Source organism: Mastigoproctus giganteus, chromosome 10, assembly GCF_048544385.1.
Source record: "Mastigoproctus giganteus isolate SK-2022 chromosome 10, ASM4854438v1, whole genome shotgun sequence".
In the NCBI taxonomy this organism is placed as follows: domain Eukaryota; kingdom Metazoa; phylum Arthropoda; class Arachnida; order Uropygi; family Thelyphonidae; genus Mastigoproctus; species Mastigoproctus giganteus.
Genome location: NC_143584.1, coordinates 195,265,534 through 195,283,553, shown reverse-complemented (window position 1 = coordinate 195,283,553; position 18,020 = coordinate 195,265,534). Strand labels below are relative to the sequence as shown.

Below are 18,020 nucleotides of genomic sequence, written 5' to 3'. Positions count from 1 at the left end.
TGCCAGCAAGGGGAAAGACGACATTCACTGCACAGCACTTGCGTGTGGGTACACATATTCTCGCTGCTAGTCGCCGAGATCAGAGTAAGCAACGCATGTCATGTGACTAGTGTATGACGTGTAACACACGTGGCTAGCTTTCGAAAGTTTAGCTAGTTCTGTGGTCATATGTGCGTGGCAAGCATGCAGCCGGTGGTTAAAATGCATTCATTTTAGCGCTACTTCGCATGTGTACAAGTGGGAGCCCGCATTCTCTCAGACTGCTGTTGCCGACATCAGAGAAAATCAGCAGTGGAATAGCGCCATTGATGTACATTCTGTGAGACTGCCGGTTGCTGAGTTGAAAGAAAAGCGCGGGCATAGCGCCATTGATGTCATGTGACCAGCTTACTACGGCAATGCGCAGTCTCGGCAGTTGTCTCAGCACGTATGCCACATGACCAAAAACGACATATCTCACATGATCGGACGTGACGTCATAAAAATCACGTGACCTCTTCGGAGAAGCAACGCCTGTCAAACACTGCGTCAGGCCAAGCCCTCGGAACATTCAAGGTATCCGTACCCTTCTGTAAACTTTAATCAAATTATTTTCTCTGATGATTATTGTCATTTTAGAAATTTTAAACCTTAGCGGAAACGCAAATCCATATTACCACATCTATGTGTGTTCAAATTCTGTTATGTACAGTACATTAAACATCAGATTTGCTAATCTTCCAATATGTTCAAGGTCCTCTGAATTAAGCGAGCCCCAAGTTCCAATCAACTTCTAAATAAAACACAATGTAGTGAAAACACGGTATTATTTTCGCTCTAATTTAGAAGGCCAGATGGAAGAGGCTCGCAATATGTGTGCCACAGGCAATAGACAAAGACATTGTAGAGCAGTAATCACCTTTAGTACAGAAATGGTTGTTTCGTTGTTGACGTTGGTATCGTATCTTCCACTTCGGCACAGAACGATAATAGAGGGTGTGGTTAAGCAAGCACTTCTATTCTCAAATAGAGGTCAAGAAGTTAAGAGAACATGCAGATAGTCAAATGAATAACACATTTTAGTAGTTATTTCTGTTTATGAATTTATCACAGTGCTTTATTGCTAAAATACAGTCATAATTCAAAAATAAATGTTAAAAAAAATAAATAATATTCAAAAGTAATTAATATTTAATAAATATTTAAACATTCTGTTTCCGTTGCGATGTGAATTTAGCTATCACATTCATTTCGACTAAACACTAAAGACTCAGTAAATTCTTCAATAATGCAATTAATTACTGTGTCAATACATCCATTTTTTCTTGAAGACAAATCAAATGTCCAATCTTTCTTGAGTTATGCGAGCTATTCCTTATTTCTTGTATTCTGTCAGATCCGTGATATTGAAATCTCTTTTTTTATTTTCGAATAAAATTTATCAGTTCAGCCATTATTAATTCAATAATTTAAATTCCAATGGTATGGCGGTAATCTTAATTGCTCATGGAGTATTCTGTTCACTGAGTATGTACTTGGAAAGTTTAAATGACTAATAATTCACATTCAAGGATACTAGGCTGAAATTGCCTGCGTTGTAGCACAGTGGTATCATCACCGTCTTCCCCACACTGAGTGGAAAAGGCCTGCTTCGAATCCTCTCCATGAACCGACGACTCGAGTACTTGGGGCAAGGTTTCTGCCCCAGGTACTCGAGGTTATTCGGCCAGGAGAACAGACAAATCGACCAGAGAACGCGCGCAATTTATAGACAGAAATACGGGTTTATGTAATGACATCCAGGTGACCCTAATGTGTTAATAGGCTGAAATTGTGGTCGCCCATTTCAATGTACATATATTGCAATTGTGATACAAGGCAATTCACCATCTCACAAACATCACCAAATATTCGTCATAGGTACATCTGGGTTCTTCACAGAGTTTCGGTAAAGCGTAATTTGTAGGCATTTGGTGGTCTGCCAAATATGAAAGTGATCTCCAGATGCTACTGTCTGATGTGAAATCCATAGAATGCCATTGGAATGCGTCGAGTTATAGATCCAGGGTGTGGATCCTCCATGACGGAGTGTCGCAAATCTCCGGGATGTAATCGATGCCACCTTGACTAAGAACAAAGCCTGATCTCTGCTTGTTTGCCAACCGGGCTAGCCAGATGGGCAAAGTGCCTGCCTGGCAAACCAAAGTTCGTGGGATCAGAGAAAATGCAACAACTTTAGGAGCTGCATTATGGCCACAGAATCTGATATGCCAAAAACTAACAACAAAAAAAAAAAAAAAAATTGCGTGTTTTAATCACCATAAGTGGGCCATAAAACTTTACAAAATTGGTGTCATTTATGCATTATTGCTTTTATACATATGAACATGGAAATTAATAAAATAATCACTAAATCCTTTTTATCGTGGTGAGTCAAATATCACAATGACCTCGATGGTTCGATCAACTAATTAAAGACAAACTGAAACCACCTACCATAGAAATAAACTCTGTTTGAAGTTCAATGTTTCTTCGGTTTTACATGATCCTGAAAATAAAAAATTTTCATTGTTTTCACCCTGACTGCATTACATAAAATTACCTTGGAATTTCTATTATAAAAGCGAGATCTTAAAGTGTTGACAATTTTCCTTCATCCTTATGATATTTAATTTGCCATTTTGTTTCTGAGTAATAACCCATTCTTATAACATCATCATTCGAAAACATTGTCCACACCTGCGTTGACAGTCAAAAACGTGTTTTATCTTAATAAAACCACTTATTGGAACACCTAGTTTAATGTAGCTCAGCCTGAAAACTCATTGCCAAGATGTCTTCTGACCATTAAAATTGGTCACTCTTCTGTGTAGATCAAATAGAAAGAAAACTCATTGCCAAGATGTCTTCTGTACATTAAAATTTTTCACTCTTCTGTGTAGATCAAATAGTAAGAAAATTTCGGAATATACTGTTGTGGTAATGTAAGATAACTGTGCATTTTCTGTTTACCAGCTGATAGTTAATATTAGTTCAGTTTTATGGTTGAATGATTTAGACCTTGTTTTTAAGAAGTTTGACATAAATATAAATTTAGATAATTTTGAATACACAAATCTTTAAATATTGTACATTAAAAAAAGGAATAAAGAATTTTTGCTCATTGCCCAAAAAATTATAAACCTTATGCAATTGGCAGTAGTAGATCCTTTAAATTAGGTAACATCAATGTCTCCAGATAGTATTATTACATCAACTTTATCAGGTAAATACTGAATGATGCTTTCCTAGAGCTTTTTCGTCAATCCGTTCGTGAGATGAAACCACCTGGCGGAAAAGACTTGAGTTCAAGTACCATTAATGATGTGAGAGGAATTGTTATTCGCCTTTTTCCCCGTTGTGTACGAATTATTCCACCCCAGGCTAAGACAGATTGTTCTTTTCTCAACGAAACTTTGGTTTTCTTCCAATAAGACAGAAAATCGGCCATAGAACAAGCAATTTACTTATAGTACAAAAGGTGCAATATAGTTTTAGTCGTTGATTCCGCTAAAACTTACTACATCAAGAACCGAACATGGAGAAATTAGGTGAAATTTCCGATTTTCAGAAATCTATTGCCCTTAGAGCACATTTCACAGGAGTCACAATTGAGAAACCTACAAAATGATTGGAGAGTCTGTAGCAATAATCTGAAAAGTATACATTGATCAGAGTGCAACTGTAAAAGGAAGAATTGAGGGAAAAAATTGATACTCGTAGAAGATGACCGCAGAAATTGAAATCGAATTTTACGTCAGAATAGAGGCCGGTATACCATGCAGAGTGATAGTCTCCAATAGATTTGTAGTGCAATTTTCAATGATTTACTACGGAATTATGAGCTTTTCAAAATTCTTAAAGAAACTTATTACAGTTAGACATGAAAATAGAAAGAAATCACATGGGGCTAAGTCCGATAAAAAAGGGGAAAGTTACAGAACTGTGGAACCTATGACAGTGATTACTGCCTGCACCATATAATAGATCTACAGTGCCTGGCATTGTCTTGAAGGGGAAACCACTTCACACCAGAAAGGTGAAGTGGTTTCGTCATACCGGAATGTGGCCGTTCTACCAAGACACCAATTCCCATACGGTTCAATCATCTCTTAAACTGTGTCCGATGCATTTAAGCTCACCGTCTGACACAACTTGTTAATTTGCTGGTGTTGTACTGTTTGAACATTCTCTGTCCAGAGGATGTTCAAACGGTCAACACCAGTAAATTAACAAGTATCATACGTGAAATATTTCAAACATATAATAAAGGTCTCAAGATATCAGTGGTCAGAAATCTGGAAGTAAAGAAGAAACGAAGAATTGCTCCGAATCAAAGAATGGCATTATGGGATACTAGCTTCAGGCAAAATATTATCCAGATTATGCCTAGCGCATATACGCCAAATCCATATCTTTTTTCTAGTGGGGGATGGCCCACTTCTATGCATGCATTGTTCGTCATCAGTTACTGTTAAACATATCTGCTGGATTGTACGTAATATTCCAATATCAGAAAACTATCTTTCGCTCTCTCTCTCTCTCTCTCTCTCTCTCTCTCTCTCTCTCTCTCTCTCTCTCTCTCTCTCTCTCTCTCTCCCACCTTTCCAACAACCATTACCACTCGCCCATATTGTTGCAATCTAAATGAACTATTTATTCTTAAATGAATTCTTAAGCCTTCCTCTTTTTCGAGATTCAAGATTCACTACAAAAAATTATAAGATAGGAACGTGCATATTTTGGCCGAAGTTGCCCCTACGCCCTATCAACATCGATACCATTATTCACATTGTCCTCAACAATTTCAGTTACGAATGTCAAGGTTTAACTTTGTATCCAACTAGAAGGAAACATTAATTCCATCAAATCTTGACATTGGTGCCGATTTCGAAGAACTGTTTAATTATTTGAAACGCATAGATTTGTTTAATTATCTCTGATCATAATATCATGTATAAACAGTCACAATATGGTAAGAAGCCCTTGTGCCAACGGAAAAATTCCATTTAGCCAAACAAAAAGGTCCCATTTTTAATCGAAGAATGCCAAAAGTTGAAGAAACTACAATTTATTCTTCGTGTGTTTTTCTAAATGCAATTCTTTCCATAGAAAACTGGAAAGATTCTACAGGACTCTTTTCCAATGGCCAGACTGAAAACTGAACACAAGAAAAGGAACACGTGATCTAAAAAGTTTAAAAATATAATTTTTTGCACTAGCAATTGTGCCTAGGCCTCCTAAAGCGATGCTTATAGACTGTCTTTTTAGACACGCTAAGGAAGCATGTTGTGAGGTCAGGTGAACGTGGTGGCCATGCAATGCGAAACAACTCTTTTTGCAGTAAAGTGATGCCGGAGAAGCTGCTCCACTGGTGATGATATATGAAGAGAAGCCCCACTTGCATAAAATTGTCTCATCCAGGCATCCTCTTTGTTGCAGTTGAGGAATAATTTTAACAGCAAACTTACAGAATATCCTTTCAATGTTCGGATTCTGCGTTTATAGCTCTCTGCTGCTGGGAAAATTAAATTAACGCAGAATTCGAACATTCTTCTCTCTTCGGTGTTTTATTTTTTAGTTTGGATTTAAAACTTCAGTTCAATTCAGTTTCGTTTTGTTTTTTCAAAGAGTACAAATAAAAATTTGTAATTTCATTAAGGTTTGACTTAGTTATTTATTTATTGGTACGTTGTTCATGTCTTTCCTCTTGTACAAGGCCATATTATCCCCTATCGCCATTCCTTGAATAGTTTACGTTCTAATTTTGGTAGCATTTCACTTGTAACTTAGAGCTACAGAGAGTTTTGAATAGCGATACTTAAATTATGGCTAACCTGTATATATATAAACCTTTCTTTCTCGATGTTATAATTAGAAAGTTCAAAGTATGTTGAGGGTCAAACGGCACCAGGAATTTCTCCTATCTCCGCGAGTGTTCGCTGTATCGAGGGACAGTACTCTGTCAAGACCAGAGATTTAAAAGTGTGTGGATCATGTGTTGTGTATTATGCTGTGCCCATTGTTCTTCTGGCCTATTGGCCGTCGAGCCCCTGATGGGACCCGACTTTGTCCGTACTATTCCAACGAGAAGGCTGGCCAGGTGTACCTTGAAATTTATTATACTCTGGCAGGTCCCGCCGCCTAATTTATTGGGATTTCAGCGGCTGGGTCCTATAAAAAAAAAAAAAAAAAACATAATCGCAGTGGTATAATTGCAAAATCGCTATTACGAGATAGAAATTACCATGGGGTTGTACACTAAAATGACAAGTTCTAGAGGCCTAATGGGGCGGGCAATAATTTTGGTGCTAATTTAAATTTGGATGCGTGGGGCTTTCGCGGTGTATAGTCAAAGAGAAGGGTAGGGAGACTGAAGGCTGGGGGGAAGAAAGAGAAGTAAGGGACCGATAGGGTAGATGGCCCCTGCAGTCAGTGGGGCATGCCCATGCCCCACCAGAGGGAAAGGGGGATGGCAGGAGGAGGAGAAGACAGCGAGCCATCTCCCCCCCCTGCCAAGGAATAGGAGTGAAAGCAGGCTGCTCAAGGTTACCAGCCCAGATCGCCATGTGGCTAGGTGGCAACAATGTACTGCAGTCATTTCTCTGAGCCCTTGCATGGTAGTATCTGGGAAAGTTTCTGTGGTTGTGTATACATTCTGCTGGTCTGCACGGTATGGTTGTTTACTGCAGTGGTTGAGGCTGTGGGAGCGTCCTTCTCCTTGTGAAGAGGTCCTGGGCCAGCTGCGCGAATGCCTTGTATGTGTCAACTTCAGTTATGGCGAGGTCTTCTTGATTACGGAGGTTAAGCTGTGTTCTAGTAATGAACCTGCAATAGAGGTCCTCATATAGTGGGCAACTGTACATTAGGTGCTCCCACGTTTCACGTTCACCACAGAGGCAGAACGGTGTATCAGTCAGTCCAAATCATTGTAGTTTGTCTCTAATGGCCCCGTGTCCCATCAGCAGGTAGGTGGTGTAGAGTCCTGGTGAGAGCCATGGTGGATAATTTGGGTATACCAGCCATATGTTGGGTAGAAATTTTCTAGTTATTGCACCTTTGCTGGAGGTCTCCCAGCAGGCCTGCCAAGTTTGTTGGAGGTAAGCGGAGAGACGGTTCCTTTCTACTTTGGGATCATTTGACAGATCTATGGTGTAGTCGAGGCATGTTGACGTTCTGCCTTTAGTCAGTTGATAGAGTAGCCCATGCTTAACAATCTCCAAGTCCAGAGGAAGGGATCCCATTAGAGCCTGGAGTGTGTGGGTACTTACAGTGTTACATGCTCTCGAGACGGTTAAGAATATGTGTCGCTGTGTAGTCTCCAAATTTTTTCGGTCACTGCAGTGGTAGCCTTGCGATACCATATTCCAGAAGCATATATAATCGCTGGCAGGAAAATAGCTTTATAGTAGAGGCTGAGAGTTTTCCTCCTCAAACCCCATTCCTTGCATGTGATTCTCTCAAAAAGTGCGGAGTATCCTCTAATTTTCTTCCGTAAGTGCACTATATGTGGTGTAAAGCTCAGGTTCTTGTCTAGTACGACTCCAAGGTGCTTTAATTCGGTGGTAAGCTTGATTGTGTTACCTTGTATCTTGATTTGAGAGGGTCGTCTGGTGTCCTAAGCTCCTTTTAATAATATAGATCTTGTCTTCGAGGATGAGATCTTCAAGTTATTGTTGTTAGCCCAGTCCTCTAGAGTTTCTATTGCTCTGTTAGCGGTGTTCTCCAGTTGCACCCTAGATCCCCCAGGCAGTATCAGAACCACATCAGCCGCATAGGCTAGGGGAGTGACGTCGCCTAGTTCCAGGTTCAAAAAGCCGTCTAGAACCAAGTTCCATAGGAGTGGACCCAGGATTGAGCCCTGTGGGCATCCTCTAAATACTTCTCTTGTTACTGAACAATATGGTGCTCTGATTGTCACGAACCTATTCGACAGGTAGGATTTGATGACTTGATACAGATTTGATAGTAGGTTGGCTTTCCGGAGTCGAGCCAGGATGCTTGGCCACCATAAAGTGTCAAACGCCCCAGCAAAGTCTATTGCTATGACCAGAAAGTATTTTTGATCTGAGGTAGTTGCAGCATTTGTAATATTTTCCAGGACATCCAAGGTTGAGCATCCCTTCCTAAATCCATATTGTTGGGGTGACTGCAAGTCGACTGCAGTGTAGTGGATCCCTAGTCTGTTTCTTAATAAGTGCTCAAAAAGCTTGCTCAGGACTGATAACAGTGCTATGGGTCTGTATGACCCCGGAAGGTCCAGTTGTTTGGGACATTTGGGAATGAGGCACAAGTTTGCAGTTTTCCAGGCCTGAGGGAACAGGCCTTCTTTGAGGCAGTGGTTGTATAGATTAAGAAGCACCTCTGGAGTGGTTTCGATGGCTTTCCTGACAATCTCTGGCTCTAAAAGATCAGAACCAGGAGACTTCTTGTTTCTAATCCTCATGGCAGCTGTTTCCAGTTCAAGTTTGGTGAATGGGTCTTCTGTTGCAGTAGGTTTCATTGTCCGCACAGAGGGTTATCTGCTCTGGCGTAGAGGGGGCAAGATGGTATTGAAACATGGTATCCATGATGTTAATAATTGTTTCCTGCCAGGTCCGGGTATAAGTACCCTGCTGTGTCCTCGTCGCTGGTATGGTCTCACCCCTGGGGAGTTTGTTTGTGGTTACTCTGTATACCACACCCCAGGGGTTGTCATTCCCAGTGGTTGAAACAAGGTGTTCCCAACTGCGCATCTTACTCTGACGTATGGTTGCCGTGTACAGGTTCCTTGCATCTCGGAAGTTCTTAGTGCCTCCACTTCCGCTGCCGGCTGGGAGCGCCTTGCCCACTGGAAGAGTTTCCTTCTCCTGTGCACCTCCTGCCTAAGCCTCTGTAGCTGTGGAGACCGCCAGGGTACAGCCCCCGGGGTTGGGTTTTTTTTTTTAATAGAGGTGTCGGCAGCTTCAGTGATGAGACCAGCGACCGTCATCTGGTGCTGATCCGGGCTGAGTCCAATGATGTTCAGCGATTGGGCTGATGTGGTCAGTGTGGCTTGGAAGAGTGGCCAATCTGCCTTCTCTATGGCATATCTTGGCTGTGCCTGCCTCACTGCTTGGTGTCAACTAAGGGAGTGCTGGAACTCAAACGTGATGGCCCTGTGGTCCGACGTGGTCCAGCTTTCTTTGATAGTCCACGATATTAGGTGGCCAGCAAGGGATCTGATAGCCAGAGAGACATCGATTGTGGCCTCCCCCATCGAACTAGAGAACGTTGCCAGATTGTTTGGCCGGTTCAGGACTGTGTTCGGACTATTTGCTAAGTAGTCTTCAAGTTGTTGCCCGTTCTGTACTCCACGTCTATCCGTGGTCTCGCTGAACCACGCTGGGGACCTGCAATTCACATCCGCTCCCAACAATTTTACTGTTTGGGAAGTCTGTCTGGAGGCTCCTCAGATATCTGGTTACTGGTAGTATCTCTTCACCTGGGTGACAGTATAGCGATACCGCATTCAGTTGTAGGCGTGTGGCCATAATCTAGTCTCATCTGGAAAGTGCTCTTTGCTTTACAATACACTGGACATTCGCTGTCCCTAACTGAGTGCTCTGCTGGTAGTTTATGGAATTTACAATTTACACAGGTCGGCGGCTTGTCTTTATTCGGACACGTGTTGAAGTCGTGGCCACGTTCTGCACAGTGGCCACAAGTGGGATGGGTTTGGGCACAGGTATGAGTGGTATGCCCAAACTGGCAACATCTGAAACACTTACGGACAGCAACGTGTTCCCTAAAGCGGTGATTTCCCCAGATTATAAACACTCTGTCGGTCTGGCTAAGCGTGACCCAGGCCGCTGGTGACAACTCGACGACCCATTGGTAAGTATTTTCTGTTCTGGCTTTCGTCTTGTACTTGGGAATAATCAAGTTGGTGGGTTCTTCTTCCGGATGTGCGTGCTGGAGGTTTCTGTAATACAGTTCCTCCTGGAGAGCAGTTGGTGTCAGATCATTGTCAAGGTTATATATTCTGATGCTAGGTCCTTTGCGTCTAGGATGTAGGGCTTAAAGTCTGAGTGTTTGAATCTTCTCATTTTGTAGGATTTTTGTTGCGTCCTCTTTTGTTTGAGTCTCGATGATAATCCCTACGTTTGGGGGCTTCCTTACCGATTTTATTTTGGTATCTCTGAAGTCGTCTGCCACGTGACCGCTAGATTTTTGACCTGTTCTCTGCTACTGTTTTCGTCTGTGGAGGTCGGGCGCAGTATTACCAAATGTGGTGTTGGCAGGAGGGTCGTGCGTTTCATCGCTGTAGTTACAGTTGCATGTTGAGTCAGCAATCGGGCGGGTCCTCAGCGCTTGTGCCTAGGAGGGAGCGCACTCTGGAATTTGGTCTGCTCCCGCGGATTGGAAGGCCTCCAGTTTCGCTTCAGCTGTTTCGCACTCTAGGTTGGTTTGTAGTAGAACTGTCTCTAGCTTTGTCCAGATGGACACTATTTTCCCTCGAAGTCCAGTAGTTATTCTTCGATGTTATAATTGCCAATTTTTTTTGTTTTTTTTTATGTAACCTGGAAATAACAGCTTCTTGATTTTTCTGTATTTTAATATCACGACATAGAAACACGGCACATACCATAACTGCCATGTCAAGCCACAAAACACTTTCTCTTAATTAATTATTTAAACGTTCATCCAAGTCAACAAGGCTCTACGTGAGCTGATTAGTAAGACCCCCTATGTACATTAATAAATACTGACAAATACATTTAAATACAACAACAGGTATATAGCAGGATATACCATTCTGGATAACGTAACAGAGTTAAAAGTAACTACGTTTTGTTACTAGAAAAAACAGATTAAACAAGCTGTAGTTAGAATTCCTTTAATAAACTAGTTTAGGATCAAAAAACGACAGTAATAAACAGAAAAGCTTTCATTTTACGACATCCGTCTTCGCTTGTAAATGTGGCCGTTATTGTGAAAATGCAGAATATGATGTGCGTGTCACAGTGGTCATGTGTGGTCAAAATTTCATGTTACATGTTCTTTCCTCCAATTACCTATTTGAAAGTGGAGGCTTGCGATTGTAGTTGCAACACTTGGGAATGATATGTGTGTTAACGTTTGTCAGGTAGGAGGATGGTTGCCTCAATAATCGGGGTTGATTCGTCATCCTCTGTTCCAATTAAAGAAACTGCTACTACACAAGAAGTGAAAATGTTCCAACAAGACACGGCGACGGTAGTGGCGGGATCAGTCAATAATCTTCGTTGGGCAAACTGGCAGAACACTCAGAAATCAGGTCTCTGAGCAGGAGAAAGCTATGCGTTTGGCAGACGTCGATCACTCAACGATTGCTGTTTCTTTTGGAATCAGCCCACATCTTCTGTTGTAGTTGATCCTTTAACCGGAAGAGAGGATGTCGCTTGAACCCCTTTCACCGCGACAACCATCCTAGCTGTCAAACGTTAATCAGAGCATTCCCAACATTGCAACTACAACCGCAAGCCACCACTTCAATCAGCTAATTGTTGCAAGCGCCTGTAGCATGCAATTTGAACCTTGCATGACCACCATGACACACAAACGATATTCTATATTTTTACAATTACAGTCACAGTCACAAATGAAAGAAGGGGATCATCTGTCCGAAAGTATGTATTTATAAATGATATTGATGATGGTATATCAAGCTTAATGTCCAAGTTTGCAGACGATACAAAGCTTGGCAGGGTTGTCAAGGACACTACTGACACTATGCTGCTGCAACAGGATCTGCAAAGGTTGAGCAGATGGGCTGAGAGGTGGCAAGTGAAGTTTAACATTGACAAATGTAAAGTACTACACATGGGAAACAGCAACCCCAGAGCAACGTATCAACTCTGTGGTACTACACTGACAGTGGTAGAGAATGAAAGGGACTTGGGGGTGGTTGTGCAGGCAGATATGAAGTTCTCTGAGCAGTGCAGACAGGCTGCAAGAGTAGCTCATGGAGTATTGTCAATGATATACAGAAATTATTTTTCCAGCAGGGATAAGGAGGTGATTATTCCCTTGTATAAGGCGATGGTCAGGCCACACCTAGAGTACTGTATACAGGTCTGGAGGCCTCATTTCAAGAAGGATGTAGAGCTGCTGGAACGAGTACAGAGAAGGGCAACAAGATTAGTGAATGGAACAAAGGGGTGCTCTTACGAAGAAAGGCTTAAGTTTTGCAAATTACAGTGTCTGGAGACTAGGCACCAGCGAGGTGATCTGATAGAGGTGTATAAAGCCTTGAATGGTTTGAGCATGCTCAATGCTGATGGGATTCTTCCTCTAGCTCAGAAAAATCACCTGAGAGAGCATAAATTCAAATTGAGGAAAGGCAGATGTAGGATAGACGTGCGGAAATTTGCCTTTAGCCAGCGGGTGGTTGGTTGGTGGAACAGACTTCCATCCCTTGTCGTGGAAGTTGATAGCCTAAATAAGTTTAAGGCTCAGCTGGACAGGTATTTTGAACGAACAGAGGGGTGAAGTGGAAGTGGGTTTTTTTTTGGCTGTTGCTGCATAAGCTTGCTTTCTTGCATCAAATGCCTCTACTAATGCTAATGAAAGATTTTTGTGTTTATTACTTTTGTCTTTTGTTCCTAACCTAATTTATTAAACGAATGTTAACTGCAACTTGTTTCTGTAATCTCTTTGTTTTTTTTTTCCTAGTGGCACAACATTGTTACTTTAAGAATGAATCCTGGTACATAGGCATTTTTTGAAATAGAGTTAAAAGTAATTAATTGCTGTAAACCCACAAATAGCCCTTGATTTAAAGAGTACACAAATGAAATCATAAATTATTTTGTATATACTAAACGTAATATATTATGTAATATAGGAATAGAGAAAACTTTCAGTGACTGGCCAAAAAATTCGAAAGGTTTTTCTTCTGTTATCTTTATCTGATTAAATGTAAGTTATTAAAATGCATGTTGTCACATGGCATGAAAAAAAGTTTCTTGCTATCAAATAAAAAACTATACCCTTTCGTGGGGTTCATAGTCAATTGGGACATGTACAATGCTGGTGATCATTCTCATTTATACAAAGCTGTTGCTCATGCAGAACGTTTAGTTGGGGTCACAATTCAGAAAAACAAATTCCCCGTGCATCGGAAGCAATCATCTGAAAAGAATAAAATGAGTGGAAGACAAAAGAAGAAAGATATTCTAAAACAAATAGATGGGACTGCAATTCAATATTCTAAGAAAGAGACCACATGAATTACAAGTGAATTGTGTGTAAGAATAGAATTCACCCCAGGAAATGAAAGCAAAATGCAAATTAGTCAAATAAAATAGCACATTTTCAATAACTATGTGGAGTGGGTTGAAGAATTGAAAGAACAGAAAGTGAATTCTTTCTTTTAAACTTGAATGATTTCGCTTTCCGCTCACGCCAAGAATACAATGATGAACAGTAGAAAGGGCCATGTGGTGTTCTGAATGTTAATTTACACTTTCATCGCACAAATGGTAGTGTGAAAGCATGGCGTGTTCATCATGAAGCTAAGCATTCAGACCTTTTCTTCTCAACCGCTCAAGCGGATGAAAATGTTATTATAATATTGAGATAGGTTCTCTTATTAAAAACTGGGTCCAATCATACAATTATTACATTATATCATGTAACATCAAATATATACACTCAGTTAACATTGAATTACAATCAACTACCTAGTAATTTGTAGGTTCAACGAAATTTCGGAAGACGTCGGGAGGTATGGCCAAACAAGCTGTGTTTAGTGCGGTCAGCAATGCAAGTACGGAGGTGATTGGTGTGTCCAGACGCCTGATATGCCTTTCAGTAGTGTCTCACAAGTGCTCTATGGGATTGATATTTGGGGAAGTTCAGATGCCAATAGATATGGACGTCAGAACTATGTTCCACAAACCATTCCTGCACAACAAGTGCCTGATTGCTCGGCGCAATGTCATCTTGGAAGACACCATCGCCACCATCGCCTCGGAAAAAAGTGTAACATAGCGGCATCTACACAGTCAGCATGCAGTTGGCGTTAGCGGAGCCAATGATACGTTGTTCCACATGCAAAAGGTGTCCAAGTTCCTGCCAGTGAAAAATGAGACATACCATACAACCGCCTCCACTAGCTTGCACATTTTATACCATGCATGATGGATCAAGAGCACCATGTTGTTGACGACAAATCTGTACAAGACCATCCACGGTTTGGGGTAAATAACGTGAGTCATCCGACCAGCACACCTTCTTCCAGTCTTTTAACGTCCAACTTGCATCCTCTTTGCACCAGGTGAGTCTTTTACGCCGATGAACCTTGGATAGGAGACGATGCCGTAGGGTTCGTCTGCTGGTCATAGACAATAAGTGCAAGCGTGCGACGCATGAGCACGCTAGGTGTTGTTCCAAGTTGTATTGGGTAGTCAACTCTTCAACAGTGCTTTGCCGTTCGCCAGTACTTGTCATCGGACCCGGCGCTCAACTCTAACATCAACCTTTGTCTAACCTTTAAAGTTTTGCCGTTGGGTCTTTGTTTTACCATTTTGATGCCAGTCCTGGCACACTTCAACTACGGCTGCTCTCGAACCCCAAACAGTTCATCTGTTTGGGAAAACGAGCACTCACGAAGTGTACTTATTCAAAGTCTGATAAATCCTTCCTTTTGCCCATTACCCTCGGAATTTTACTACCTACTGAACCACTGACATCTATCCTACATAGGTCAACTAATTCCGCACTCTCATACCTCACGTGGTCAACGGGTCGCTATCAGTTTTCATAGGGATGGTCATAATTCAGTGATCAATCATATTGAAATCTATGCCACGAAGATTTAAATCGTGCAGTTCGGAAAAACTCTCCCTAAATATTGAATAAAATTTTCAAATTTATTTGCCGATGAGTGTATATTCACTTCATTGAACATGTCACTTTTATGACTATTTTCCATGTTTTTTGTTTTTTTTCCATAGGAACAATATAGAATATGAATAGACACAACCAAAGCAAACGTTTTGAATGGAAATAAGAACAACATAACAAGGACATGTATCACTAGGAGAGAAATAAGAAGAAACATATCAAGAAAAAGGTATCACAAGTTAAGAAACAATTTTATATAATTCAATAAGAAATTATTTAAAACAGTGTGACAATTTCTAATAATTGACAAACTCCATAAAATTTGAAAGGAAAGATTCTAAATTTAGCATCCACTTTGGCTATCTGTGTGAAGCATTTTCTGTGTACTATCTTACAGCTTTTGCAAAACACAACATATATGAAAAATAAATGGAAGTATACAATTAGCGACAAGCAAGAATATTACACAAAAGAAGACACTTTATGAGTCCAACATCATTTGTTTATGATTAAGCCAATTCATAAAGAATGTGGGCAAGCAGAGAGTTTTATACAAATTTTAAACCATGAAAGAAACCGATTTGAACCATTCAGAAGGTACTTGTACTGATTCATGCAGTAAGCTGAAGCAATATCTAAAAAACAATAATGTCTAGACAATAATGTTACAAACATATTCGCTAGTCAAAACCGGTGGTAAAAGTGTTTCCCATAACTAGCCTAGCCTCTTAGTTCTGTCGTATTTGAGAATTTTTCACTCAACACATTTAGCAATATTAGCAAACACACTTCTAATGAAACTTGTGCTGAGAAAGAACGCTTGAAACGCATTTTTCAAGAAATGGGAGATATTACAGTTGCGAACTTTGTTGGAAGAATTTTCCACAGAGAATAAATTTTGAAACACATATATCAGAGAACATAATGAGAAGAACCTTTCGATCGTGCAAGCTGTAAAAAGTTCCCATAGACACAAAAGATTGAAAATCATGTCAGATATGATATTAGGATAAACGTTTCAGCTCTCAAAACTCTGAGAAGTTGTCATGAAGAAAAGTTCTACGATTTTCCAATATGTTTTGCAAAATGTGAAATATTCTCATTGTGAACAAGAACTCTCACAACACACCTCAGAATTCATAGTGGGGAAAATGCTTTCAGCTATCCAACCTCTGAGTAGAAGTTCTCACATAGTAGAAACCTTAAAACACACATCAGAATTCATAATGAAGAAAAACCTTTCAGCTATCAAATTTGTGAGAAGCATTTTTCATAGAGAATACACCTTGCAAAACACATCAGAAGTCATACTAGAGTAAAAGCTTTCAACTGTCCAACCTGGCCGAAAAAGGTCTTATGGAGAACAGACTCAAAATTCATAAGGGAGAAAAACCTTTCAACTGTCCAACATGTGAGAAGGCCTTCTCAACCAGAGGAAGTCTCCAAACACACCTCAGAATTCATAATGGAGAAAAACCTTTCAACTGTCCAACATGTGAAAAGGCCTTCTCAACCAGAGGAAACTTCACAACACATCTGAGAATTCATACTGGGGAAAAACGTTTCAGCTGTGAAACCTGTGAGAAGAGGTTTTCGTCAAAGAAAGACCTCCAAATCCATCTCAGAGTTCATAAGGGAGAAAAACCTTTCAACTGTCCAACATGTGAGAAGACGTACTCAACCAGAGGAAGCCTCCAAACACACCTGAGAATTCATAATGGAGAAAAACCTTTCAACTGTCCAACATGTGAGAAGGCCTTCTCAACCAGAGGAAACCTCACAACACATCTGAGAATTCATACTGGACAAAAACGTTTCAGCTGTGAAACCTGTGAGAAGAGGTTTTCATCAAAGCAAGACCTCCAAATCCATCTCAGAGTTCATAAGGGAGAAAAACCTTTCAACTGTCCAACATGTGAGAAGACATTCTCAACCAGAGGAACCCTCCAAACACACCTGAGAATTCATAATGGAGAAAAACCGTTCAACTGTCCAACATGTGAGAAGGCCTTCTCAACCAGAGGAAACCTCACAACACACCTGAGAATTCATAATGGAGAAAAACCTTTCAGCTGTCCAGCATGTGAGAAAACGTTTTCACAGAGAGGACAGCTCACAACACACCTCAGAATTCATAGTGGAGAAAAACCTTTCAATTGTCCAACATGTGAGAAGGCATTCTCAACCAAGGAAAGCCTCACAACCCACCTGAGAATTAATAATGGAGAAAAACCTTTCAACTGTCCAATATGTGAGAAGGCCTTCTCAACCAGAGGAAGTCTCACAACACACCTGAGAATTCATAATGGAGAAAAACCTTTCAACTGTCCAACATGTGAGAAGGCCTTCTCGACCAGAGGAAACCTCACAACACACCTGAGAATTCATAATGGAGAAAAACCTTTCACCTGTCCAACATGTGAGAAAATGTTTTCACAGAGCGGACAACTCACAACACACCTGAGAATTCATAATCGAAAAAAACCTTTCAGCTGTCCAACCTGTAAGAAAACGTTCTCACATAGAGAATATCTCACAAAACACCTGAGAATTCACAGTGGAGTAAAACCTTTCAACTGTCCAACTTGTGAGAAGAAGTTCTCTTTCAAGGTTGACCTCACAAATCACCTCAGAATTCATAGTGGAGAAAAACCATTCAGCAGTACACCATGTGAGAAGTCGTTTTCACAGGGCTGAAACCTCACAAGACACTTAAGAATTCAAAGTGAAGAAAAACCATTCCACTCTCCAATGTGAGAAAATGTTCTCACAGAGAGGAAACCTCACAACACACCTCAGAATTCATATAGGAGAAAAACCTTTCTGCTGTCCAACATGTGAGAAGAAGTTTTCAACTAGATCATACTTCACAAGACATCTCAGAATTCATACTGGTGAAAAACTCTTCAGCTGTCCAACCTGTGAGAAAAAGTTTGCACAGAGAGGAAACCTCAAAAAACACATCAGAATTCATAGTGGAGAAAAACTGTGAGAAGAAGTTCTCAACTAGATGAGACGTCACAAGCCATCTCAAAATTCATAGTGGTGAAGAAACGTTCTACTGTCCAATCGGCAAGAGGAAGTTCTCAGACAGAGAAATCCTCAAAACACACCTCAGAATTCATAGTGGAGAAAACCTTTCAGCTGTGTAA

At 40.7% G+C, this 18,020-nt stretch overlaps 1 protein-coding gene across 1 annotated transcript in view; it reads left to right on the top strand.

Moving 5' to 3' along the window:
* The window catches only part of LOC150079701 (uncharacterized), a 29,679-nt gene extending 12,108 nt beyond the window's left edge, over window positions 1-17,571 (top strand). Inside the window, exon 3 of the mRNA XM_090383171.1 lies at window positions 16,183-17,571. Within this exon, the coding sequence (XP_090239297.1) occupies window positions 16,183-17,565 (1,383 nt within the window). The 3' untranslated portion in view covers window positions 17,566-17,571. The remainder of the gene's footprint in view (window positions 1-16,182) is intronic.
* Window positions 17,572-18,020: the final 449 nt, after the last annotated feature.